Raw genomic sequence first — 26930 nt, 5'->3', positions numbered from 1 at the left:
TTAATTACGTAAATACATGAAACTCAGACAGCGTACTAAACTACTGACATTGTTTGAAAAACCATACAGGCTCCGCGATCGGCCAACAATGGGTTGCTCCTGAATATACGATCACAAAAGCAATCAAGCGCTTTTCTATGTAGGCATGTTGCCACCATCACGAGGCAAAATACTTAAGAAATGTATCGCTTTCCACAGTTCATTAAAACTGCTTCGGCAGTTTCTTGAGTGTCGGCTTTTGAAATCACTCTCCAAGGACAAATTTCCGTGACATTCGAAGAATAGGAAACCATAGTCTAGGACTACTCACTTTTGAGTGACCGTGGCTTCGCTTGTTTGCGACGTGACATCCTGAGGAAACGATGCGTTTCGGCGTCTTCTAATTGATCACAGCATCAGCATGCGAAAAAAGCCGACCTGTTGTCACTGACCTGCATCAACTGACATCGCGCAATTCAGATGAAATTAAGGATATAATAAACCACAGTTTCTTTCACTCGCACGCTTTTCAGATAGGCATTTCCGAAATATGACGATATCGCACTTCATGTTTTGGACGCCGCTTATGAAAAAGAATAACATAATTTTTACTGAATAGCATTTACGCATAGGCCGTCTCATTTTAGCTCTTGAAAGTATTCATTGTTATTGTCTGTTCAAATCGAAATCATGCAGCTGTTTTCTCAAACCGAAGCTAACCAACGCGACGCGAAATAACTGTGTATACCACATAGGACCTACAGTCTGTCCGGAGCCAGACTGTCTGCTCAACTGATATAACTGAGGACTTTATTGTAGGGGGAGGTGCACACCCCAAGCTTCGCGCGCAGAAGCGAAGTAAGTCTATCGCCGACCGCACCGAACTGTGGAGCCACCCGTCGATGTATACCTTGCAGGCTTCGGTAAGTCGGGTGTTCTCGCGCACGAGAGCCATCTATGGCCGATTAAAGCAACTATATTTAGCCATCTATTGGTGCAAGAAGTAATTACAACGGATTAACTAATCCTGGATGCGCTAAGACTTCCTCGTAATTGTCAGTTAAGCGCTGATAGTGTGGAGAGTATTGTGTTAGGTAGATAGTCAACATAAAATAAGATTGCTGTTCAAGTCGGACAGCATGGTAGCAGGCGAAAACGGTTAGCAATATTGCTTACTGTATAAGCAGCTGAGTTGTTTATTTTTGTGCGGTAATGAAGTGATGCGGAAGCTGCTACCGATTTTGTTGTGATTTTTTTCTCTAATATCTTTTGAGATTTTGAACAGACAAGGACTCAGGCCAACAATAATGACGAATGGTTTCCAATCCGTCCAGTTTCATCTTCCGATAGAGGTAAATAACAACGACATATTCATTTTAATTTCATGTGTCTTTGTTATATTGTGTGAACTTGATATTGACCTTGGAAGTGCGCTATAAAATTACAAGATCTTATTACGACGTATTACTTACCAGATTAGACAAACAATGAATAAAGTAATGTACGAATTCAAGGATCCTACTTACTTAGTTTTCATTATATCTCTCAATGTTTGTAATTGTGACGTAAAAGCCGAACGGTGAACAAAGAAAATGCTTAATCATTTGAGTTTTTGGTACTGGCTCTGTAAATATTACTGTTTGCATTCAAACAAAGCGTTCCTAATATACTATCTAGTACTGTGTAATTCTGTAGGTAAGGCTGTGAGCTGCTTCTGCAGAAAGTCGAGCTTTAATTTTTTTTCACACTGTTTGTTTCAGATCGTTATTCATATCATGAAGTACCTACCACTTGCTGACAGAATATGTGCTAGTCAGGTGTGCCGTTTGTGGTATGAAGCTGCACAAGAATTCGGTCTTCACAAGAATGAAGTTGTTGTCTTGCATGGTGACTTAACTCGCCCGCTGGAAGTTTTGGAAAGCAGCAGTGGATCATTCATGCATTTTGTTTTTAAAGAAGTTGAACTTGGAAATAAGTTAAAGGGGTTTTGGGATAAATTTTGCCCACAAATGAGATCCTTAGCATTGCACAATTGTGATGTTTCTGAAAAAATGTTTGTTGATATATTACTGAAATGTGTTAAGCTCGAAAGCCTAAGCATTAACGGTTGCAGAGAGCTTTTAATGTCTGGGAGAGTACTAGAAGTTGACACAGACATAAGTAGGCTCATTAAAACATTAAAGAAACTTCGCAGGTTATGCCTTGCATTTAACAGATACTTGTCTGATGCATTGTTCAACAGGTTTGTAGCTGTAGCTTCGAATTTGGAAGATTTGTCGTTGAAAGGTTGCTATATATCTTTTAACAGGGGACTGTATAAGAAATTTTATCCTGATTTTATGATGAAGTCTGGCAACTGTGTTGCATCAGAGAGCGTCCTTACATTTCATAATATTCTGACTTACGTCACAAAGCAAGCAAAAATGTTACAGAAACTTCGGTTTGGTTGTACACTAATTGATAATGCAGCTCTGATGCAATTGGCTACTGTGCCTCATCTTTCTTTGACTACTCTTCACTTACAATCGTGTGATCAGCTAACTGATGCAGGTATTGTAAGTCTCGCAGAACATCAAAATCATCTGTTAGAATTAGATCTGAGTGCTTGTTCTCGTGTTGGAGATGTAGCAGTAAATTCAATCTCTGATAAACTTGTTCATTTAGAAAGCTTAAATTTAAGAAACTGTAGATCATTGACTGACTCCGGTGTTAGTACTTTAAATAAACTTAAGAAATTAAGGAATCTCAATCTGTCACATTGTGAGCAAGTTACTGGCAAAGGCATTGAAAGTGCTCTCTGTTGTAGCATAAATCCACGATTCCGAAGACTGTATTTGACAGCACTTGCTGTTGATGAACGTACTGTTTGTAAATTAGCTGAACATCTTCCAGGACTCACACATCTTGACCTGGGATGGTGTTTTAATGGAGTTACTGACAAGTCATTACAGATGATTTGTAAATATCAGGTTCGCCTCCAGTTTTTGAAACTTGCTGCTTGTAATAAAATAACAGATGCTGGACTTACTGGTATGGGGCTTACAGCTGAGCAAGATGGTACAACTATTACGTCTGATGACAATTCTGAGGCAATGCAGTATCAAGATATAATTGGAAGTGAACAACAAGTGATTAGCGGTGAAAATGGGCATTATGGTGAAAACGTTGATCCAGGATTTAATATATCACTGAGAACTAAAGCCGAGCAAGAAATCATTAATGACGCCAAAAGAAAAAAAATTGTGTCACAGTTGTGTGAAGAAAATCTTACTAGTACGGGTTCTAGTGGACATTCCCTCATCCATTTAAAAGGTAAGTCTTGTTTTAGATTATGTTGTTACATTTGTTACCATGTTAAAAATTGTTAATCTGTAAAATTGTATAAAACCAATCAGTAATTTTAATGTGGACTTTCAGCTTACTGGAGTAATCTATCTGAAAGCCCTGTAGTTTTACGAAGTAACCTCCAATCCAGTCATTTTGCGTGTCTTCATGTCTGTCCAGCCATCCATGCTTTAGTAAATGATCTGTTATACCAGATGTCTTCCAGTTTTCATCCATACCACTCATGTATTTGATGCACATAGGCATTTCTTATTAACAAAACTTACTACTTGTAATAATGTAATAGGTTTATTATTTATTGGTATGGGAGCTGTCCTTTAAGAGCTGCTTATTGCTGCTAACAAAAAGTCTTTCTCCTGGTCTCTTCTTGGGGACTCTGGTCAAAGGATATTTAGGAGGCCTTGTCAGGAGCTCTTTGTAATCTGGATGCCTCAAATTGGCTCATTTTCAAACTTAGCTCTCTTCAGGTAGCTAGTTTCATTTGTTATCTTGACCATCTTTGTTGGTAGTATGGATGGACTTAATATTTGCTGCCTTAATTGTTTTAAGTATTCGTTGCTATATCCAGCCTCATGTGTTCCTTACACATGAAAAATATTTGGTGATGCTGTATTATATAATTTAGAAACTTTTTGTGTGCTGTTGTCTGTGCCTTTATTTATGTCATGAAAGAAAACAAAAATAACTTAAAAACAAAGTTGCCCACAATGGTTACAGTTTTTCTGCTTCTTATATGGAACCGCTGCTCAACACCAAACTTGACATCATGAATCTGCTGCTTTTCGAGACTTCAGATTTATTTAGGGTGAAGTGGGGTAAGTGTAACCATGGGGTTAGTGTAACTACAGCTTATGGTGCCTCAAAGAAACTGTGTTTTTACCTCTGACCTACCACACATGTTAATTTACTCCTTTCTTTGTTATATTTAACCAAAAGGTGTCAAATCTGACATAAGTTGGTAATTAATTTTTGGACTTGAATTGACGTCTACATTTCCACTCTGCGAGAGAGTGACATGCTCAGAATTTGGTGGTCTGTCATTTTTGCTCTTTTAAAGATAACTGCACAATTTTTTGGTTACAAACTAACTTTTGCATGATAATTTCAAATATGAGATTCATTTTACTCTACTGATAAAGCTTTTGATATGCCAGGCATGGCTACACTTACCCCAACTTTTTCCCATGTGGGGCAAGTGTAACCAATCGGCTGGGGAGGGGGGGGGGGGGGGGGTACACTTGCCCCAAACAAACTTACCGGAACGTATTTATTTATTTAAGCCATAACCTAGTTTTTGCCATCAGACTAGATCAACTAAACTGGCCTTCCTGTACATATCTGATGTGCTGGATTTGTAGGTTTACTGAGTTTGTGTGAGATATATTTTATTTTTTATTTAAGTCTACTATATTTTTAAACCACGTTTCCTTTTATAAAATATGACACAGAACTGTAACGAATGCCACCATTTCAATTACAGTAAAGTATGTGAAGCTTGCTTTGACTGACAAAAATGTTGAGCACAATAATTCATCCTGCAGCCAATGGATGTAGCAGTGTTTAAGAGTGTGAAATCTACTTGGGACCAAAAGTTAATTCATCACCACAGACATCATCAATGGGTAAAAATTAGCAAACATGACTTTTCCAATCTCCTCACTAATGTATGGAATGAAACACCACGTGAATTGTTGAAAAGTGGCTTTCAAAAAGCAGGAATATTTCCTTACATTAGAGAAGTAATTGATAAAACAATAATGCAGCCGTAGACTGTGTGGAAGTTACGTCTCTAACAGAAAGTACTCAGATTTCTGGGAAGCTTCCAGCTGACCAACCTCCAGAATTTTATAAGCCTACATCTACTGAGCCCTGCAGTTCTCCCAGTATCAGAGTTCTTTCTCAACCTTTCCCGAGCTAACCAATGTTTCATTATGTTCTGGAACTTCTGATTTGTCATTTGAAAACTTATTATTGGAAACAGTCCAACAGTGTAGTCCCAGTGGCAAAACAAAGAAGAAAAGGATTACACCAGGAGTTGAAGTTATCACTTTTCAAGATGCCATCTATAAAGAAAAAGATTTTAAAGGAAATAAGAATAATAAGGAGAAAGCAAAACAAAAAAAAACATTATCAGCATAAAAAAGGGCCTGGTAATGAAAAGTAAATCTTCCAAACAAAGTGTTGTTACTTTATCCGAAATGGCATCTCAGAATGTTGTAGGAAAAAAAAAAAATCCCTGATTGCTCATGTGGGTAACAAGAAAAAAAGACCGTAAGTTGAATCAACAAGTGAAGAAAGTGAAACTGAAGGAGGCCTATCTTTAATACATAGTGATGAAGAAAATGGGACCATAATAACACTGAACGATCTCAGGAAAGAAATGATGAACTGTGAAGAAGAAGAAGAAAAAGAGGCAAACTTTTTTGAAGCCAAAGATAAAATTACAGTTGGAAGCCATGTTCTGGTAGCTTTTTTAACAAAATGTAAGAAAGTTCATTTTATTGGCCAAGTTACCAAAATTAGTGATTTTCCTCAGATATAAGACAAAGCATGGCACCACATTCTACTGGCCTGATAGAAGAGATGAGACAGAAATTCCATCCTCTGATGTCATTTCAGTGGTGCCTGAGCCTACTTTGGGTCACAAGGGAGACCAAACATTTGGTGTTACATTTGATTCATACAGTATTCGGTGACTAAATAATAGTTAGGGCCTAAGTGTGACTATATTAAGTTGAATTAGGGCAGTTTAGCATTAAACACAAATTGCCAACAACTTTAGTTCAATTACCATGAAAAATAATAGAAAGTGAACTTATAAAGTGAATTTTTCTTTTCTCTTGAGACTAGATATTTTATTATTTTTGTTAAATTGCCTGCTAAAGGAAAAAAATATTACTTTTGTAGAATTTAAACTAATAAATTACTGGTCTAAAACAAAAATAAATCTCTATGATGCATTCTGTTTCAGTGTTTTATGCTTTAGGCTAACGCTTATTTTTTAGTTTAGCTAACATTTTCTGTGTATTTCATAATATACAACGAGGTGCGCGCAAAAAAGTTCGTATCTTGAGTAAAATTTAAGATATTTTAGTAATTTAAAAACCCTCAAATTCAGTAACAATTTGGTAATCAGGTCACTAAACCCAAGTCTCTTTTACAATGCTCTGTATGGGTACAATAATGCGGGGCTACACTTGCCCCGAACCATGGGGCAAGTGTAAGCGCACAACACAAAATTTTGAATTCAATTATTTGACCGTATAATTTGTTTTTTCAAAAACAAAATAGTTATTGTTTAAACGTCAATAAGTCAAACTTCAAGCATGAGAAATTTCAAAATCATATCTTCAATAACAAGTTGGCAATTTGGTGTCAAAGTTGAACTATGCCAAAAAGTGGTTACACTTACGCCACTTCACCCTATTTATTTTTTAGTGCTTGTGAATCTTTAGCCATTAGGATGAAGAGAAATTGTGAAATACAGGTTACTTGAACATTTTTTTATCCTTATGTGTACTTCAGCACTAGAGTATTATAGGGGGATAATGTTACATTATAACTAAACCATTGTAAATTTTACTTCTCCATAAGTCATTCAAAAGCAGTCATAATTTATTGTTTATGCAGTAGTTAATTACAATTATATGATCTCCAATGGTGTGTTGTACAAAATAATTACAACATGATCTTTTTTACACCCTATACAGTCAATACCACATTGGTGGGAACCATGAATTGGTACTATCTGCAATGATAAATTTTATGAGGGTTTAATAATCTAGGGCTGAGTAAAACAGTCATCAACTCTAAGGTTGTTTTGGACATCACATTGCTTTGCTGGGCATGGACCTGTTGGAGGTGGTATGCCGTTTCCTTCCTCCGACGTTTGAATTGACTTACCCTGTCATTTACAGTGAGACTCACAGTTCATTGTGGATTAAGAACCACAGAGCAACTTTGCATTTTTCACACCAGGAAACGTTATGTTGATGTAAAGAAGATGAATATTAATAGTAACTATGTATGAGGTATGTCCAGAAAGGAAGTACTTTCTGGAAAAAGTTCATAAAATTATTTTCTTCTAGCCAAAATTTATTTTTACAAGAGCATTTCGTAAACTGTTTTCTACAGAGTTGGTACCCTTGGCATTTGTCATAGTGAGAACCCAGTTTTTTATGAGCTCTTCATAGAAAGATGTCACCAATGAAGAACATTGTTTCTTGTGCCTTTTCTGCTTGTTGAGTTCCTCCTCAGCAGTAAATCTGTCACTGTGAAACATTGAGAAAACTTCTGTGCACAATTCAAAACAAATTGAGTGGAATGCTCACTTAAGGCATCTTGTTGCTTCATGGCAAAACACTTACAATACGAGACTGGAATAGAAGGGAGAACCGATAGAGGTACTCAGGGTACCCTCTGCCACACACCGTCAGGTGGCTTGCGGAGTATGGATGTAGATGTAGTAGAAGTCTCCATTTGGCTGGTGTCACACACAACCTTATTCAGCAGTTCGGTTGGGAGTAGTTTGATCACTTGTTGTTAGCCCTGACCCTGCACCTTCTGACTACCACTTGTTCTTGACGAATGATTTTATAGGAAGGCATTTTGACACTGATGACAATGCAAGAAACAGTGTTCAGCATTGGTTGCCTTCACTGGTGGCATCTTTCTATGAGGCCATAGAAAAGTTGGCTTCTAGGTATGAAAAATGTCTGTACACTTTTGGCAACTACGTAGGAAAATAGTTTAACAAATGCTCTTTCTTGTGAAAGTTAATTTTGGTTTTAAGAAAGTATTTAAAGAATTTTATTTCTCCAATTAATTTACAGACATGCCCTGTAAGATGTTGGGGTTGCAATGTAAATTTTGTAACAAAAGAAACAATTGTTTAAGATACTCTGAATATTATTATAAGAACAGACAATGAAAACTGCTTCTAGCAATGAATGACTGTGATTGCAGAAAATCCTTCGCTGTTCAATCATTTGCCTCACATAAAGATCATCTGCTTATGTCATAAATAACAATCAGGTAAGTCAAGATGTAACAGACCTTTTTCTTTCCATTCGTTAAGTTTGGATGTGGCCCTTAAGAACACTGCTGCATAAGTTAAGATGCACGTTCTTGATGATGTATCATATGTTCATATGTGCCACATACAAGTAAATTGGGCTGTTACGGTTCATACAAAAATATGTGATTGATTGTCCAAGAAAATGTTGTTGTTGTTGTCGTCTCCAGTCAGGAGACTAGTTTGATGCAGTTCTTCATGCTACTCAATCCTGTGAAAGGCTAATCATCTCCAAATAACTATTGCAACTGACATACTTCTGAATCTGCTTATTATATTCATCTCTTGGCTCCCTCTACAATCCCCCCCCCCCCCCTGCCCTCCTCAACAACCCCCCCCCCCCCCCCACTTCTCTCCAGTACTAAACTGGTGATCCCTTCCTGACTCAGAATGTGACCTATCAACCAATACCTTCTTCTTGTCAAATTGTGCCATACATTTTTTTCCCTCCCCAGTTCTATTCAGTACCTCCTCATTAGGTATGTGATCTACCCATCTAATCTTTATCGTTCTTCTGTAGCACCACACCTCAGGAGCTACTATCCTCTTTTTGTCTAAACTGTTTTTGTCCATGTCTTGCTTCCATGCATGGCTACAGTCCATACAGTAATTTCAGAAAAGACTGCCTAACACATATTTATATCTGATAGTAAGAAAATACGTCTTCTTCAGAAACACTTTGCTTGTCATTGCCCTCCTACATTTTGAACACTTTCTACTTTGACCATCATGAGTTATTTTGATACCCAAATAGTGAAACTCAACTGCTTTTAGTGTCTCGTTTCCTAATCTAATTCCCTCAGCATCACATGATTTAATTAGATTAAATTCCATTGCCCTCGTTTTCCTTCTGTTGATGTTCATCTTGTATCCTCTTCCAAGTCCATTGCTGTCTCTAACAGAATTACAGTGCCATCAGTAAACCTCAATGTTTTTGTTTCTTTTCTCAGAATTTTAAGGTCTACCGTAAATTTTTCTTTGGTTTCCTTTATAGCTTGCTCAATGTAGAGACTGAATAACATTGGGGATAGCCTACAACCCTGTCTCACTCCTTTCTCAACCACTGTATCCCACGCGTGCCCTTCAATTCCTATAACTGCTGTCTGGTTTGTGTGTCAAGTTGTAAATAGCCTTTCGCTACCTGTATTTTATCCTTTCCATTTTCAGAAATTCAAAAAGTCAATACTGTCAAAAGCTTTCTGTAAGTCTATAAATGCTATAAACATGGGTTTGTCATTCCTTAGTCTGTCTTGTGAGGTAAGTCGTAGGGTCGGTAGTGCCTCGCTTGTTTCTACATTTTCCAGAATCCAAATGGATCTTCTCCAAGGTGGGCTTCTATCAGTTTTTCAGTTCTTCTGTATGGAAATTGTGTTATTTTCTTGCAACCATGACTTACTCATTATTCAGTAATATTCACACTTATCAGCACCTGCTGTCTTTATATTTGGAATTATATTCTTCTTGAAGGCTGAGGGTATTTTGCTTGTATTATACATCTTGCACACCAGATGGAAATGTTGTCATTTCTGGTTCTCCCAAGGCTACCAGTTGTCCTGACCTAATGTTGTCTACTCCCGGGATTTTGTTTCGACTGAAGCCTTTCAGTGCTTTGGCAGATTCTTTTCGCAGCATCATATCTGCCATCTCATCTTCATCTGTGTTGTCTTCCATTTCTATAATATTGTCCTTGAGAGTACATCTCCCTTGTATAGGTCCTTTACACTCTTTCTGCCTTTCAGCTTTCACTTCTTTGCTAAGCCCTGATTTTCCATCTGAGCTCTTGATATTCATACAGCTGCTTCTCTTTTCTCCAAAGGCCTCTTTAATTTTACTTTAGGCGGTATCTGTCTTAACTCTAGTGATATAGCTTCCAAATCACATTTGTTCTGTAGCCAATCCTGTTTAGCCATTTTGCAATTCCTGTCAATCCCATTTTTTTGATGTTCGTATCCCCTTTTGCCTGCTTCATCTAATGCATTTTGAAATAATCAACGAACACCTCCTCGAAAGCCAAATGGGATTCAGAGAGGGAAGATAAACTCTGACAGCAATAGAACTCCTGCTAAAGAGCATATGGGAAGCCCTTGAAGACAGAGAAAAGTTCTATGTAGTATTCATAGATTCTACAAAAGCCTTTGACTTTATAAACAGAAAATTAATGACAAAAAAACTAGAGGAAACCATGGGGGGAAAAAAAATCTGGACACGAATTATAAGTGCAATACTGCAATGGAACGAAGTAAGAATATCAGACAATCTGTCCCTATCGGAGCCGATACTCTAATCAAACGGAGTACTACAGGGAGACCCACTGAGTCCTCTGTTATTTATCCTTGCAGCGGAAGAAATTGTAAGAATACCCTAAAGGGAGGGTGTAGTCTCATATGCATATGCAGGCGATATTGTAATAGGTGCAAAGTTACAAGAAGCGATAAATGGTATGGAAGATTGTTGTGTCGAACACGGCTTCAAAATAAATGTGGTGAAAAAAGAAATGATGATACTCAGAAATGGAGGAAGAACACTTGCATCAGCTGAGATCTTCATACAAGAGAAAACTGAAGATTGTACTGGACTACAAGTACCTAGACGCCACAATACAAACAACTGCAAAATTTTTCACAAAACATATAACAGAGAAAGCAATGCAAGCAATAATGGCAATACATGAAATACAATACATCAGACCTCTTAGCCTAGAGACAGCAATGGCACTGTTCAGAGCCAAAATCTTCCCAATACTGATGTACGGTATAGAAATTATTGGAAAACATCTTACATTGAACAACCGAACAACATTAGAAAGAGTGAAGGCAACCTATATAAAGAAAGCAATAGGAGTGTCCAAAACAACCCGATTGAGACTTGTATACCTGCTGACGAGGGAACCCTTCCTCATTGAAGACCTTCGGACAATCCTGATGCTACCCAATAGCAGCGCCTTGGATAGTCTACTTAAAACATTGAAGAAAAAAAAGAGAAGACATACCTCCAGAATTTTACAGCACAGGTGCCGTGATTGAGCCGAACATGGACAAAGGAAAACTTCGAAATGAGACAACATGGTCACCAGATTGGCAGTCCATGGTTTCCACCACCTTATTTGCAACAACATGCCATATCATGAACCAAACGAAATATGTGAGTGTAAACTGTGTCAACAAATTTGCAAACATTGCCATATAGAGCTCTGTACCAAAAGGACACAAACAATAAGTGACTATACAAATCACAATATGTGAAATTTCTAATTTATCTTATTATTATCACTGTACATTGAATTTGTATGGCAATTTGGCAGCAATAAATTTATTATTATATTTTCTCCTTTCATCAGTTACATTTAATCTCTTGTGTTGTCCAAGGATTTCCACTGGGTCTTGTCTTTTTACCATTTGATCATCTGCTGCCTTAACTGTCATCTCTCAAAGCTACCAATTTGTCTTCTCCTGTTCTCCTTTCCCCTGTTCTAGCCAATCATTGGCTAATGCTCCATCTGAAACCCTCAACAACCTCTGGTTCTCTTAACTTATCCAGGTCCATTTCCTTAATTTCGTTTTTTTTTGCCCTTTTTTTCATTTTTAACCTACAGTTCACAACCGATAAATTGTGGTCAGAATCCACATCTGCCCAGGAAATGTCTTACTATTTAAAATCTGTCTCTGATTTGAAACCTTCTGATGTCTCCAGTCTGTTCCATGTGTACAACCTTATTTCATGATTCTCAAGGAAACGTAGGAGGCTAAATAAAATCAAGCAGTTGCTTCTCTACTTTGATATCTAGAAACTAACTTCTTTGTTTAGCGTGCTACAGTGAACCTACAGTATCTTCAGCTTTGGAAATGTGTGTGATGCAGCTGCACGTCTCCTTTTCATAAGAAAAGTGTCCATATTTATTTGTTAAAAAAGATTGCACAGTTAACAAAAGTGAGCTGAGTGTGGCAATCACAGCCTTGTACAGTAGCTGACAATAGCTTATAGTAATATTAAGACACCACAGCAGGGAATTTTATTGCATGTCTGACCATCTTCAGTGCATTCTGGCTTTAATTTTAATGCTGAAAATTTTGTGTTTACATTCAGTATATCAACATTAGAGCTATAATATAAAAATATTTTTTTTATTGCTTCACTAAAATATCATGACAGATCAAGAATTGACATAGGCTTTATAAAGGAAAATTGTTTCAAATTTGACACAGTTGATTCAAATTGGGGGGGGGGGGGGGGGGGGGGACAGAACTTTTGCACCCTCAAAGAATTGTGCAACATAGTCCAGAATGTTATCAGAGTCACCTTAATTTTTATTTCTGTGTCCATAGCAATCACTTATCCCCACAGTATTAATTGCTGCTTTAACGTAGATAGTTTTTCCAATGTAGATGGCTTTTGGTTTATCAGTAAAGTAGAATACATTGTGGTAAATCAAATACAGAGTGGAAAACTATCTGCTTGCCAGGTAACAGCACACTGAAGGACACAGTGAAAAGCCACAAACACACAATCAGAAAGGACATGCACATGATTATAGTCCAGAAAAGTATGAGAAATTTATTAAAGGCCAAGTGTAGAGACAAACAATAAATATTGAAATGCTAGCAACATTATAAGTGCATTTGGTTAGTGAGGAGGAAATCATTGATTTGAAGTACGTGCATAGATAGTAACCGAAAGAAGATTAGAAGAAAGAGAACGACTGAGAAGAATCAGCTGAGGAAAGAAAAGACAGCAAGATATAGAGAGAGAATGATTAAGTATGCGAAGTGACTGGAAGTAGGGGGAGGAAAGAGGGAGGGGGGGGAGGTTGTTCACAGTGAAAAGAACAACTAGTATATGTTTAGCTAATGCTTACACTGCAGAGTCAGTGCCCCAACAGCGAAGTTCTGAGATACTGTTTCATTCACTCATTCATCAGGTCTCATAGCCGTATCATAAATGAGAAAGTGAATGAATCGGTTAGGTGTGTGTAAAAGTGTGCAATTTTGGTTTTACTACTGAATATTTAAAAGGAACGTTCAACAATATTCTATTAATGATGCACACACACATAGTTTGACATCTTGGTGACATTGAGTAAAAGTTTCAGTGCCATCCAATAATTATTAGAAGGGTAATAAAAGTTTTCCTAAAAAGTAATTTTGCATACTGTTAACCTACACTGTGGGGGTAAAAGTACGCAGACCTTGAGCAAGTCTGCGCTGTGCGATTTTTATCCCTAACTACAAAAAATAAAAAGAGTTGCAAACAAAGACATGGGAAAATAAATTAAGAACACTTTATTTAAAAAATCTCACAAATGTAATTATATTGTAATTAGGAACAGCCTGTTATGCATTATAATTTCACAAGTCACTGAAACTAGTTTACTAGAAAGGTTACTGTACCTAACTTTGAATAGGGACATAATTAAAATGGAAATGAAACAAAATACACATTTCTCTTGTTGACCAGTGGAAAGTAATAGAAATGAGCCATTTTGAAATTAAGAGTCTTTAGCTTGATGAAATAGAAATGGGATAAGTGGAAAGATCGTAGGTTGCCTATCCTTACCTGCATTTGAGAGACTATTCAGTAAATTGGTAAGCTGGACAGATTGTCAGCAAAGGTAACTGCATTCACAGATCTTCCAGGGCATGTATAAATTGGTCTTGGTAGCTTTTTAGAAATGTCTTTATTTTTGACGTAACCTTCTTTGTCTGTTTCCTGAAATCTTGGTGTTTGTAGGAGATCCTTGTAAAATAAAATCCCTCCTGACTGAAGCAACGATGCTCTTTCAATAGGTAAAGATTGCTATCTTCGACAAACAAAATGACCTCCAGGCTTGTGTGGGAGATTAAGGTTAGCCAAGATTAATAAAATGGTTTTGTCAACTGTGGGATTTGTAAACTTTTCAAATGGTTAAACCATGTAATAGATTTTATTGTGGTCACGTAGCCCTTTATTGGGTACAGCCATATCACATCCCGTTGGACCTTCTTTTATCAGTGAGGATTACTTTGCTTCCATGCAAAAATGAAGGGTGGGCATGGTGTTCCACAGCACTCATGGATTAGACAATGGCGACTGTTTGCCCCTTTTTCGCAGTCATGATTTCCCCATTTCTCTCTTCCCTGTTGGAAGAAAATGTTTAGGGAACTTATTAGGACAGTTCAAATGCCTGTCTTGTTCATGTTTTAAATATGATCAGGAGGAGACCCAAATTTCTTGAAGACCGCTTCCAAATTGTCCACCGAGCAAGGTGCCGCAGTGGTTTGCACACCGGACTCGCATTCGGGAGGACAATGGTTCAATCCCTTGTCCAGCCATCCTGATGTAGGTTTTCTGTGATTTCCCTAAATTGCTCCAGGTAAATACCGAGATAGTTCCTTTGAAAAGGCATATCCGATTTCCTTCCCCGTCCTTCCCTAATCTGATAAAACCGATGACCTCGCTGTTTGGTCACTTTCCCCCAAACAACCCCAACCCAAATTATCAAAATATTTGTTTGAGTCTTATCTGTCTCGCGTGTGTCATTCCAAGGAGCAATATATTTCTTTTCGTAAACTCGTGGGCGAATTCTCTACCAGCAAGTCGTTTTTCAACTGGGAACCTTGATACATCTCTCCCCCCTCTCTCTACCTCTCTCCCCCCTCTCTCTACCTCTCTCCCCCCTCTCTCTACGTCTCTCCCCCCTCTCTCTACGTCTCTCCCCCCTCTCTCTACGTCTCTCCCCCCTCTCTCTACGTCTCTCCCCCCTCTCTCTACCTCTCTCCCCCCTCTCTCTACCTCTCTCCCCCCTCTCTCTACCTCTCTCCCCCCTCTCTCTACCTCTCTCCCCCCTCTCTCTACCTCTCTCCCCCCCTCTCTCTACCTCTCTCCCCCCTCTCTCTACCTCTCTCCCCCCTCTCTCTACCTCTCTCCCCCCTCTCTCTACCTCTCTCCCCCCTCTCTCTACCTCTCTCCCCCCTCTCTCTACCTCTCTCCCCCCTCTCTCTACCTCTCTCCCCCCTCTCTCTACCTCTCTCCCCCCTCTCTCTACCTCTCTCCCCCCCTCTCTCTACCTCTCTCCCCCCTCTCTCTACCTCTCTCCCCCCTCTCTCTACCTCTCTCCCCCCCTCTCTCTACCTCTCTCCCCCCTCTCTCTACCTCTCTCCCCCCTCTCTCTACCTCTCTCCCCCCCTCTCTCTACCTCTCTCCCCCCCTCTCTCTACCTCTCTCCCCCCCTCTCTCTACCTCTCTCCCCCCCTCTCTCTACCTCTCTCCCCCCCTCTCTCTACCTCTCTCCCCCCCTCTCTCTACCTCTCTCCCCCCCTCTCTCTACCTCTCTCCCCCCCTCTCTCTACCTCTCTCCCCCCCTCTCTCTACCTCTCTCCCCCCCTCTCTCTACCTCTCTCCCCCCTCTCTCTACCTCTCTCCCCCTCTCTCTACCTCTTTCCTCCCTCTCTCTACCTCTCTCCCCCCTCTCTCTACCTCTCTCCCCCCTCTCTCTACCTCTCTCCCCCCTCTCTCTACCTCTCTCCCCCCTCTCTCTACCTCTCTCCCCCCTCTCTCTACCTCTCTCCCCCCTCTCTCTACCTCTCTCCCCCCCTCTCTCTACCTCTCTCCCCCCTCTCTCTACCTCTCTCCCCCCCCTCTCTCTACCTCTCTCCCCCCTCTCTAACCCCCCCTCTCTCTCTAACCCCCCTCTCTCTCTAACCCCCCCTCTCTCTCTAACCCCCCCCTCTCTCTCTAACCCCCCCTCTCTCTCTAACCCCCCCTCTCTCTAACCCCCCCTCTCTCTCTAACCCCCCTCTCTCTCTCTAACCCCCCTCTCTCTCTCTAACCCCCCTCTCTCTCTACCCCCCCTCTCTCTCTACCCCCCCTCCCCCCTCTCTCTACCCCCCTCCCCCTCTCTCTCTACCCCCCTCTCTCTACCCCCCCTCTCTCTACCCCCCTCTCTCTCTACCCCCCTCTCTCTCTACCCCCTCTCTCTCTACCCCCTCTCTCTCTACCCCCTCTCTCTCTACCCCCCCCTCTCTCTACCCCCCCTCTCTCTACGCCCCTCTCTCTCTACCCCCCCCCTCTCTCTACGCCCCTCTCTCTCTACCCCCCCCTCTCTCTCTCTCTCTACCCCCCCTCTCTCTCTACCGCCCCTCTCTCTCTACCGCCCCTCTCTCTCTACCGCCCCTCTCTCTCTCTAGCCCCACCCTCTCTCTACCCCCCTCTCTCTCTCTACCCCCCTCTCTCTCTACCCCCCCTCTCTCTACCCCCTCTTGCTCTACCCCCCTCTCTCCTCCCCTCCTCCCATCTCTCCCCCATCTCCCCCCCTCCCACATTCTTCCCTTTTTCCCACCAAATTCAAAAAGTAAATGTAATGAGCTGAGATTTAACCCAAAAAAAGTTTGTGGGAACTACAATGCTGCACTATTGCTTGTTCTTCCTACTATGAAAAAGCTTTTGTGAATCGCCCACGGTGCTCACTACCTTTGCCAGTTGTAAGATGTTTCTGCAAGGCAGCCTCTGAAAACTTAATAGCTTCGGCTGCTTGCCATATTGAGTTCCCATTTTTGATACGACCAACAGTTTGGTGGTAGAGCTGCTCTGTTTAAGGCTGTTGGGTTGATTTTCTTGGTCAGTGTATGGAAAAAGATGCTGTTATGGAAGATATGACTGTATCAGAAATGTATTTGAGAGGTGTGTCTTGGAAAGAAACACTTCCCAACAAAAGAAAAATTACAGAAGAGAAAAATTAATTTCAATTCTCTTAAGTGAATGGCGAGGCAATTAAGACAAATAAACATGGGCAAAATATGCTCGAATGCCCCGAAAATACTACACAAGTCAAAGTACTGATTTTGAGGTAGAAGTTTGCAGATTTTCTTGATGGGGTGAAAGTGTGCACTGCAAACTTCTACCCCATTACAACTGCATACTTTTACCCTGTTCTGCTACTTTCTTTTTCAGCAATCTACTCATAACACATACAACTAAAGTCATGGAAATGAAAGTGGATTTTAGAAGCTAATAGCCACCAGTTCCTCTAATCCTTTATCTAATTTTTAAATAGGTTTAGTTTCATGTAACTTTCAATGAAAACTAAACAAATTTTAGATCAAAAACATAAAAGTGCCTTACTGCATTTTCTCCAACTGGTAAGCATGTTACTACCATGAGGTTCCAGAATAGAAATGAGGAAAGGACGATGTTTGTGCTGCCTGGTGGTAAGATAGTGAACTTCTGCTTTAGGGACCTGAAAGATCGATGCGTACTCTTGCCTCCTGCGTACTTTCACCCCCACCAGTGCTGTGGAGGGAGTCAATGAATACATTAAAAAATGGAGAAATATGTTTCAGAAACTTAATTCTGTCTGCTATTTAAATGGCTGGTTTTTAATAATTGTAGTATTCTGTTTCAACATAAAATAAAAATTATGAGAAACACATCTACTCTGAAACAAGCTGATTCTATAGTTGTACCGAGTGCTAGGAGGAAAAACTGAAATTGCCCATATTGCGAAGAAGATGCCATAGTCACAGCTGTCGTTGCAGTGCCGCTTAGTACTTTTTTTGTCATCAATATAGACTTTTTAACACAAAGTTATATCACAGTAATGGATATTTCATGATCAAAATGACAAAAATGGAGAAAGGCCATCACTCTCCCATGGTTCGTTTATGTGTTTCATGTGGTCATATGTAACAAGCTCTACTAGCTTTGAAACTACCATTGTTTTTCTAGCTTAAGTACACTGCCAAAAGTGAGAAGATTTTGATGTCTGCATGCTGTTTTCAGGGAAAATTTGTACATAAACTAGGAAAAAGTTTACTGTTTTTAGAAGGTTAGTAAAGTCTGTATTTGTATCGATGTGCCATGCATGAATAAATTGCAAGTGATTATCTGCCTTTCCTCATTTTTGTTTATTATGAGCACAACCTTTTTCAAACATAATTCTCCCATTATGTATTTGGTGAAGTGTGTCATGGTAAATGTGAAATCAGTGTGGAAGAAAGTTGAACTTGAGCAGAGGGCTTTACACTATTATTCGCATGCACATCATCCTTAAATGTGCGCCCTGCCCCCCTCAATTACAGGAAAGCATTTGTGGATTTCACTCATGGATAATTTATAAACACAGTTTTTTTTTAGACTAATATGCTTTGAAAATAAGACATCAGTGGATGTAAATGTAGATGGTAAGGTAACTGAAAATTTTGGGATCAGTGAAAGCCAGATCTGTTCATAAAATAAATAGATTTTTTAATTATAAAATTTGGTAAGAGTCAGTTTGCTACTAAAAATACAGTCAGTAAATACAAGAGTATATTATGTGAAAACTATAGAATTATGAGACAATTTTTGGTAGTTATCTGCCTTCAGGAGGCAAAATATCTGTTCTGCCACCAGGCACATGTAAAATTACTCGACGCTATTTTAACTTTGAGAAATAACATTTCCTTTGGTGATTAGATGTGGATAGATTAACACACTATTTAGTTTGAAGAATATTGCCTAGCAAGGCAGCCATTAGAAATTTGACTCACTTTTTCCAAAGCTGATTAGTATATCTGCACAAAATTTGACACAAATTTGCAGTAACCAGACTAGAGTTTCTTCAAATCTCTGGGCACAGGAAGATTGTTAGTCACTTAAACATGGGCCTCAGACCATATTTGCCCAATATATGGTCAAGGTAGTCAATGCTTTGTTGGAGAAAAACTACACTTTCTTAATTTACTTATGATCCAACCAGTTCTTCTTAATTTAATTTGGTCCCACTCACTCTGAAGTCTGTTAAATAGCTGTTATAAATTGAGTTGTGCTCCCAAATAACCTCACTGACTATAATCTCATCTTTATAATTCACAGATGAAGGTACCCACCCTCACCCCATATAAGATACACAGTTGACTTTAAAAAAAATTATATATATATATATATATATATATTTTTTTTTTTTCCAAGAGAGTTTCCTGTGTCATAAGGTCATTCCAGATATGGAATCAGATAAACCTCCGTAATAGGTTGGGCTTCAATAGGTGATTTAAAACCATCACAAATCCAAGTTGTGCTGATCTGCTTTTCAGTTACAACCATAGGTGTCATCTGTTGGATGGATGTGTTTGGTCTCACAATACCTGATCACCATTGAGTTCCACTTTTTCCTCCTTCATAATGAAAAGTTAGGTTTTACTAAGATATGTGCTACAAAGTTTTGTGCACAGGTTGTATAAGATTCAAATAAAGCACAGCATTCCTTATATAAATCGTCCAAATCACGAAACACAATAATATTAGATAATATATTAGCTGAGTCTTATATTTAAATCCAAGACTGGTAAAGGCATCCAGTCCAAAAATTTTATTTGCTACTGGTGCAAGCACTACAAAAAAGTTAGAGTGGTCTGCTAACATGTTTGTAGGTAATGGTTTTCTGCTAGTTTGTCTATTAAAGGAATATACTGGTTACTGTGTTTGAGCATATGTTGTGTAATTGCCTTGATAGGTGGTAAGCCAATGTGCCTGTGTGTTTCATTGTTAGTTAGGGAAAATCCACATCCTCACTGTTGCTGACTAATGGGATCATCAGTTTCAGTGACATTTTGCTTTAGGCTGATGGTACCTGCATGATGGTATACAATAGAGTGCCTTTGACAAGTGGTGGTCACATGGCCACATTTGTTACAAGAAATATATGTAGATTCGTGTTGTCCGTGAGTGCAGAAACACTTGGTGCACATTTCCTTGTTTTTACTACACTTTGTGAACTATAACTATGATAGCTACTACTATAATTTATATTTACACCACGTTGCATTTTTCCTAGCACAGATGAGGAGGAATTTCTGACTAACTCGTAATCAGCTTGCTTGCACATTCATGTGATGGTCTTGTGGAATCTACAGATGATGACTTTATTTTACCATAAGTTGAATTTAGAAATAATGCTGTCTGGAATCTGGAATGTACTCTTTCCATGATAAAGTCAATGTAGGATGCACATTATGCAGCTGAACACTTTATGATGACTGAGCTATTTCAAGATTCTCATTTAAATCAGTATCTAACTTCCTAAGATAGATAACTTGAATTTATTGGTCAGGAGCAGGACACTCAACCACACAATGAAATAAAAGTTTATCGAGTACATGACTTGGTGCTGAAATAATAATCATTTGGATGTTGTGCATTTTTCTCTAACTTATTTTAATTTTTTAAATTTAAGATCTTCTGTTAGGCAAGCGTCACTTTGACAACAGAAAATTACACTGTAGGCTAATAAATTATAGGTTATACAACCAGGAGATATATAACTAGTCTGGTTTTTTCTGCCACTGATGGAAGCTCAGTGTAGCAGCCACTGAATGCATTTGGACAAAAGCCACACAAGACATTGAACTGCAAGCAGTGAGGATCCGTGAGTGGTCATAATTTGCGAACCAGCTCGTAAATGGCACTACTGGAAGGCAATAACAAAGTAGGCTTAACTTGAGCATCAGAAATGGTACTAGCCTTCAAAAACAGTGGAAACCACTGGATTAATTCAAAGTTTTCTTCAGATCCCCAAACACCAGAAATGTAGGAATTGACACTGTTTGTGTAGTGCCAATAACGTTGATCAAAATATTGTCCCGCTTTGTTACGCTTTCAGCAAGTTGCTCTGCAATTTCAGTTATACCTGAAAAGTTCTGTATCTGAGTTAATTTCTGATGTTGCTGTTACAGCATGAGCTGTGGATGTCACAATTAAACAAACTTTCCATTAACAATGCACTAATAACTCTTAAGGCTTTGATTTCATCTACATCTGCATCCATACTCTGCAAATCACTGAAGTGCATGGCAGAAGGCACACCTCATTGTGCCAGTTATTCGTGTTCTTTTTTCCCCCATTCCATCACATATGGAGTACACAAGGAATGATTGATTGAATGCCTCTGTGCATGTTGCAATTATTCAGATCTTGTTCTCATGATCATTATGTGAGCTATACATAGGGGGTTGTAATATATTTGAGTCATCATTCGAAGCTGTTTCTTGAAACTTTGTTAGTAGATTTTCTCTGGATATTTGATGCCTTATCTTCAAGAGTTTGCTAGTTCCGTTTCTTCAGCATCACTGTAACAGTCTCCCATGAATCAAACAAACGTGTGACCATTTGTGCTGCCATTCTCTGTGTATGTTCAATATCCTCTGTTAGTTCTATTTGGTATGGTTCTCATATACATGAGCAATATTCTATAGTGGGTTGCATGAGTAATTTGTAAGCAATCTCCTTCACAGACTCATTGCACTTCCCCAGTGTTCTGCCAATAAACTGAAGTCTACCAACAGCTTTATCCACAGCTGAGCCAATATCATAATTCCATTTCGTCTCTCTATAAAATGTTACACCCAAGCATTTGTATAAGTTGGCCAGTTCCATCTGTGACTCATTGATATTATTGTCATAGGATGCTAGATTTTTTATGTTTTGTGAAGTACACAGTTTTATATTTCTGAACATCTAGAGCAAGTTGCCAATCTTTGCACCACTTTGAAATCTTATTGAGATTTGACTGAACATTTATGCAGACAGTATTTCATTATAGGTAACTGCATCACCTGTAAAAAGTCTGAGGTTACTATTAATACTGTCCCCAAGGTCATTAATGTACAACATGAACAGCAGGGGTCCCAAAAAACTTACCTGGGCCACACCTAAAGTTACTACCACATCTGACAATGACTCTTGGTCCAAGATAACTTGCTGTGTCCTCCCAACCAGAGAGTCCTCAATTCAGTCAGAAATTTCAATTGGTACACCATATCACTGAACTTCCGACAATAAGCGTAGGTGTGGCACTGAGTCAAATGCTTTTGGGAAATCAAGAAATACTGCATCTACCTGACTGCCTAGATCTAAAGCTTTCAGTATGTCATGTGAGGAAAGTGCAAGTTGGGTTTCACATGATCAATGTTTTCGGAATCCATGCTGATTGGCATGGAGGAGATCATTTTTTCAAGATACTTCATTATGTTTGAACTCGGGACATTTTTTTAGGATTCTACAACAAATTAATGTCAAGGATATTGGATTGTAGGCTTGTGGATCACTTCTGTTAACCTTCTTGTAGGCGTGTGTGATTTGTGCTTTCTTCCAACTAGGGGGCAGGGCGTTTTGTTTGAGGGATCCAAGATACATTGTAATTAGAAGAGGGGTTAAATAAACTACATAGTGATTCCTTCACTCCCTGGAGCTTTGTGCAGTTTTAACCATTTCAGATATTTCTCAACACCATTGAGACTAATATGTATTCCACTCATCTTTTCAGTGGTAAGAGGATTAAATTGGGGCAATTCCCTTGGGTTTTCCTTTGTAAATGAACATTTGAAAACAAAGTTAAGCATTTCAGCTTTTGCTTTGCTACCTCCAGTTTCAATTGCTGTGTCATTCGCTAGGGGCTGGACACACACTTTCGTGCCACTAACAACCTTTACATATAACCAGAATTTCTTGGGGTTTTCTGAAATATCATTTGACAATATTATGTTGTGGTGGTAATTGAATGCTCCATGCATTGCTCTCTTGACAGCCAAATGCATTTTATTCATCATCTCCCTATGTGTAGTCCTATGCTTTGTTTTAATCTGTTATGCAGCAGTCGCAGTTTCTTTACAGTGACTTTATACCACAGAGGGTCCATTCCTTTATGAACTGTTCTACTGGGTTCATATCTATCCATTGCTTGGTCAACTATTCTTTTACATGTGAACCATAGTTCCTCTGCATGCTCCTTCCCTGCTCTGAAAGTTTGAAGTTCCTCACTGAGATTAGACACTACTGATTTTTTTAACCTAGTTTACTGTATCTAATCTTTCTGGTCACATTAGTTATCCTTTGTATTTTGGTAATCATTATTGCCCCTCATCACTTAAATACCATAGCCTGACACTAAAATCAGCAAGTTACTGCAGCATGCCAAAGCATTTGGAAACAAAGACTGGTGCTAAGTCAATAGCAGAAATGTCAGAAGCAAATCATACAACTACTGTTAACACAAGTGTGAATCACAACCAATGAATGAGATTTGTCTTATCAGTACACAAAAATATAAACTCCAACAGAGTTCAAAAATCAAGCTCCAGGTCCAGAAAGTAAGGTAATAGCTGTATTCAAGAGTCAGTGTAACTATGCTTTCAGTATCAAATTATAACTGCTTGCTCTGCCTGCTGTGCTGGACATTTATTTTTGGTAAAGGGCTAATGGTCATACCTGTGTGATGTGTTTGCTGCAACCCCTAGGTTTGTGGCTGCCAAAGGCTGTGAGCTGTACAAATAATACTGCTGACAACCTCTGAGCCCATATCTCTCATTGGGGAGGTGGAATGTTAAATATGGAATTGTAAAATAATAGGAAGAGAACAAGGTGTAAAATTTTGTGCTTTCTCTTTTAAATTGCATTTGATATACAGGGTAAGTCACTAGCTATTGCCACCAAGAATAACTACAATAAAATGATAGGAGCTGAAAAGTTTGCAGGACAAAAGTTACATGGGACAATGGGGGCCATAATATGACGTTGGATTTTTGTTGCTAGATGGGGTCGCTTCAGAGGTATGAAGGCCAACTGTTTTTTTTTTTTTAATGGGATGCTATAGTTTGGTTCTTACTTTCTGATAGCAGTTATCAAGACACATCCAATGATGTGTAACAGTAAGAAGCTCTTTGAAGGTCAATGAAGGTCACAAAGGTGGCATGAACATCCATTTACAGAAGGTGTTCGAAGTGATGACCATTGGTATCAGTGCAGTCCTGCAGTATTCTTATCATGGGTTGACTGATATTCCTTATCATACTGGTACTTATTGAAGCACATGATCTGACAATTCTCTCTCACATATCTTCCAGTGTAGGTAGAACATCCGTATAAACAATGTCTTTTACGAATCCCCACAAGAAAAAATCCAGAGGCATCAAGTCTGGTGGAAAAAGCTGGCCACGACATATCTCCTCCGTGTCCAATCCAACAATTTGGGAGTTGTCTCTGCAACTCATTTCTAGCCATTAGCAAAAAATATGCCAGACACCTGTCGAGTTGGTTCTGTTCCTTGTTCCTAAAGGTATTTCTTCCAATAACAGACTTAATGTTTCTTGCAGGAATGCAGTGTATTTCCTACCATTAAGATTTCCTTCGGTGAAATAGGGGCTTATAATTCTGTCCTACAGAATCCCACACCATACATTCACCGACCTTAGTTTTTGGTGTGCAGCTTGCCGTAACAAACATGGATTTTCAGTTGCCCAATACTGCAAGTTATGCAAATTAACATTTCTATGTTTCGTGTAGCCTCATCAGTAAATACAATCAAATTAATAAATGTGTCATCCCTCTGAATTTGCAGTTTAGCCCATCGGCAGAATTCAATTTACCGCATACAATCTGTACCAGTTAGTTTTCGGTGGAGACTGATATGGTAAGGAAGATATTTATGGTGATGCAGAACACGAGCAACACTACTCTGGCTCATGCCAGATTCCCTTACGATTTGATACGGACTAACACAAGGATCTTAAACCCCAGTGGTAAGAGTACCAATTTCCATTTCCTTGTAAGTAACTTTCCTTTGCCAGATTATTTCCGATGCATTAAAGATCCAGTTGTTCATAATTTATTATACACATATATAAATGTATGACGTGTAGGGTAAGTACATTGAGGATATCTTTCAGCGTATAAGTCTCTAGCTCTCACTGAATTTTGTTGGCATTCTCCATAAATGAGAAGCTTTCGACTTGTCTTCGAAGAAATACATCATTCACATCCGCTTGATTTCACAATTCTAGTCTTCCTGTTCCTATTAGTGTTGCATTGTGAAGCCGTTGAATGGTTTTTACGTGTCAGTGGCACGTTAGATGGATATGCCGTATTCGATGAATATTTACCGTTTTAACAATATACGAGAGAGAATAGTCAGAGCATGTGCTTCGATAAGTGCCGAAGTGATAAGGAATACCACTCAATCCACAATAAGATGATTCCAGCACTGCATTGATACCAATGGTCATCACTTCGAACACCTTCTGTAAATGGATGTACCTTTGTTGGTCTTCAAAGACCTCACTGTTACACATCATTGTATTTGTCTCGATAGCTGCGGTCAGAAAATAAGCACCAAACTATAGCATCCCACTGAAAAAAAGGGGGGGGGGGTTAACCCTGATATCTCTGAGGGGACTCCACCTATATTATGCCCCCCGTTGTCCCATGCAAAATTTGTTCCACAAACTTTTCAGCTGCTATCATACTTAAGAGTTACTCTAGGTGGTAATAGTTACTCACCCTGTATACATGTAAGATGTAGAAATATTTTTGTGTAAAACTGATAGTAGCAAAAGTATCTAGACAAATAAAGAATATCCAGTTTCATTATATGCTGAGGTTGCAGAACAAATGCCACTTTTCTAGATTACATTTTTAAGAAGGGTTACAGAACTTGGTGAGCAAGTGGAACATGTTCTAGTTTATCACAGAAATCAGTTTGATATTAAGTTTTAGTACAGTATTTGTGCTGAAACTTAAAATTTGCATGTTGTTAAACAACTGCATTGATGGAATTGGCATTAGAATAAACTGTTCTTTCTGTTCATTGAATAAAAATGCTGAATTTATCTTTAATCCTTCAAAGGGCTTTGAACATTCTTGTGCATTCTTATCTACATGTTTTTTGCTCTTACATCCATTCTGTTCTCTATTACTCCTCACACATCCCTGTTCTCTGCCACACGTGTCACTGAAAAAATGTCCCAACCTTCCTTTTCCCCTTTAGTAGTGCTTCTTTTTTGTTCTCTCTGAATTTATTGTTGCCTTTGTCTTGCCCTTACCTCTTGTTCTTTCATCTTTCTTTCTATGGCCACTATTTATTTTATTTCAGATTTGTTTCACACATTTGTTTCTTTATTTTGATTTTTTTTCCTGCTGCCTTCTACAATATTTGTGTCTCTTACTGCACAGTGCAGTGTTTTCAGTTATTAACGAAATTCATGGGCCTCAAAATCACCATCATCATCATCATCATTGTAATTTTTCGTGTGTGGGCTTCTATCATCTGTCAAGTAGGTATAATAATTATTACTCTTTGTGAGATTACACTTTGCAATTTCCACTGCACCAGTATATCTGAAGTTTATAAAGTGGAATATGCTGTACAAAATTTTTTTATCTGTTTTGCAAAATTCTCTCTCTCTCTCTCTCTCTCTCTCTCTCTCTCTCTCTCTCTCTCTCTCTCTTTTTTTTTTTTTTTTTTTTTAAATCACTGCAACATGTCTGGTCACTCAGTTCTAGGGAACTACACATAAAATTAAGTCCTCTTCTCAGAAGACTTCTGAAAAATTGTGTCTTCTCTTTTCCAGGGCTTCAAAGGCTTGATCTAAGTGGTTGCAATCGAATCACAGATGTCAGCCTGAAATATGCCTTTCGTTTCAAGGAGTTGAGGTATTTGGATCTCAGTCAGTGTCAGCAGGTTAGTGTCAACAAATAGTTTATATTTCGTGTATGATTGTGATTTTATGTTTCTCTTTTGTTAAATACTGTTTTG

At 38.8% G+C, this 26930-nt stretch overlaps 2 protein-coding genes across 2 annotated transcripts in view; one reads left to right on the top strand and one right to left on the bottom strand.

The window, feature by feature from the left end:
• Nucleotides 1–547, bottom strand: part of LOC126355592 (uncharacterized) — a 632860-nt gene extending 632313 nt beyond the window's left edge. Inside the window, exon 1 of the mRNA XM_050005955.1 lies at nucleotides 311–547. Coding sequence (XP_049861912.1) covers nucleotides 311–350 — 40 coding nt within the window. The 5' untranslated portion in view covers nucleotides 351–547. The remainder of the gene's footprint in view (nucleotides 1–310) is intronic.
• Nucleotides 548–650: 103 nt separating this feature from the next.
• The window catches only part of LOC126353811 (F-box/LRR-repeat protein 20), a 42011-nt gene continuing 15731 nt past the window's right edge, over nucleotides 651–26930 (top strand). Inside the window, exons 1-3 of the mRNA XM_050002916.1 lie at nucleotides 651–1331; nucleotides 1740–3291; nucleotides 26746–26855. Of these exons, the coding sequence (XP_049858873.1) occupies nucleotides 1287–1331; nucleotides 1740–3291; nucleotides 26746–26855 (1707 nt within the window). The 5' untranslated portion in view covers nucleotides 651–1286. The remainder of the gene's footprint in view (nucleotides 1332–1739; nucleotides 3292–26745; nucleotides 26856–26930) is intronic.

Source organism: Schistocerca gregaria, chromosome 3 (assembly GCF_023897955.1).
Source record: "Schistocerca gregaria isolate iqSchGreg1 chromosome 3, iqSchGreg1.2, whole genome shotgun sequence".
Taxonomy (NCBI): Eukaryota; Metazoa; Arthropoda; class Insecta; order Orthoptera; family Acrididae; genus Schistocerca; species Schistocerca gregaria.
Note: the sequence above shows the minus strand (reverse complement) of the source record. Positions and strands in the feature narration are given on the sequence as shown.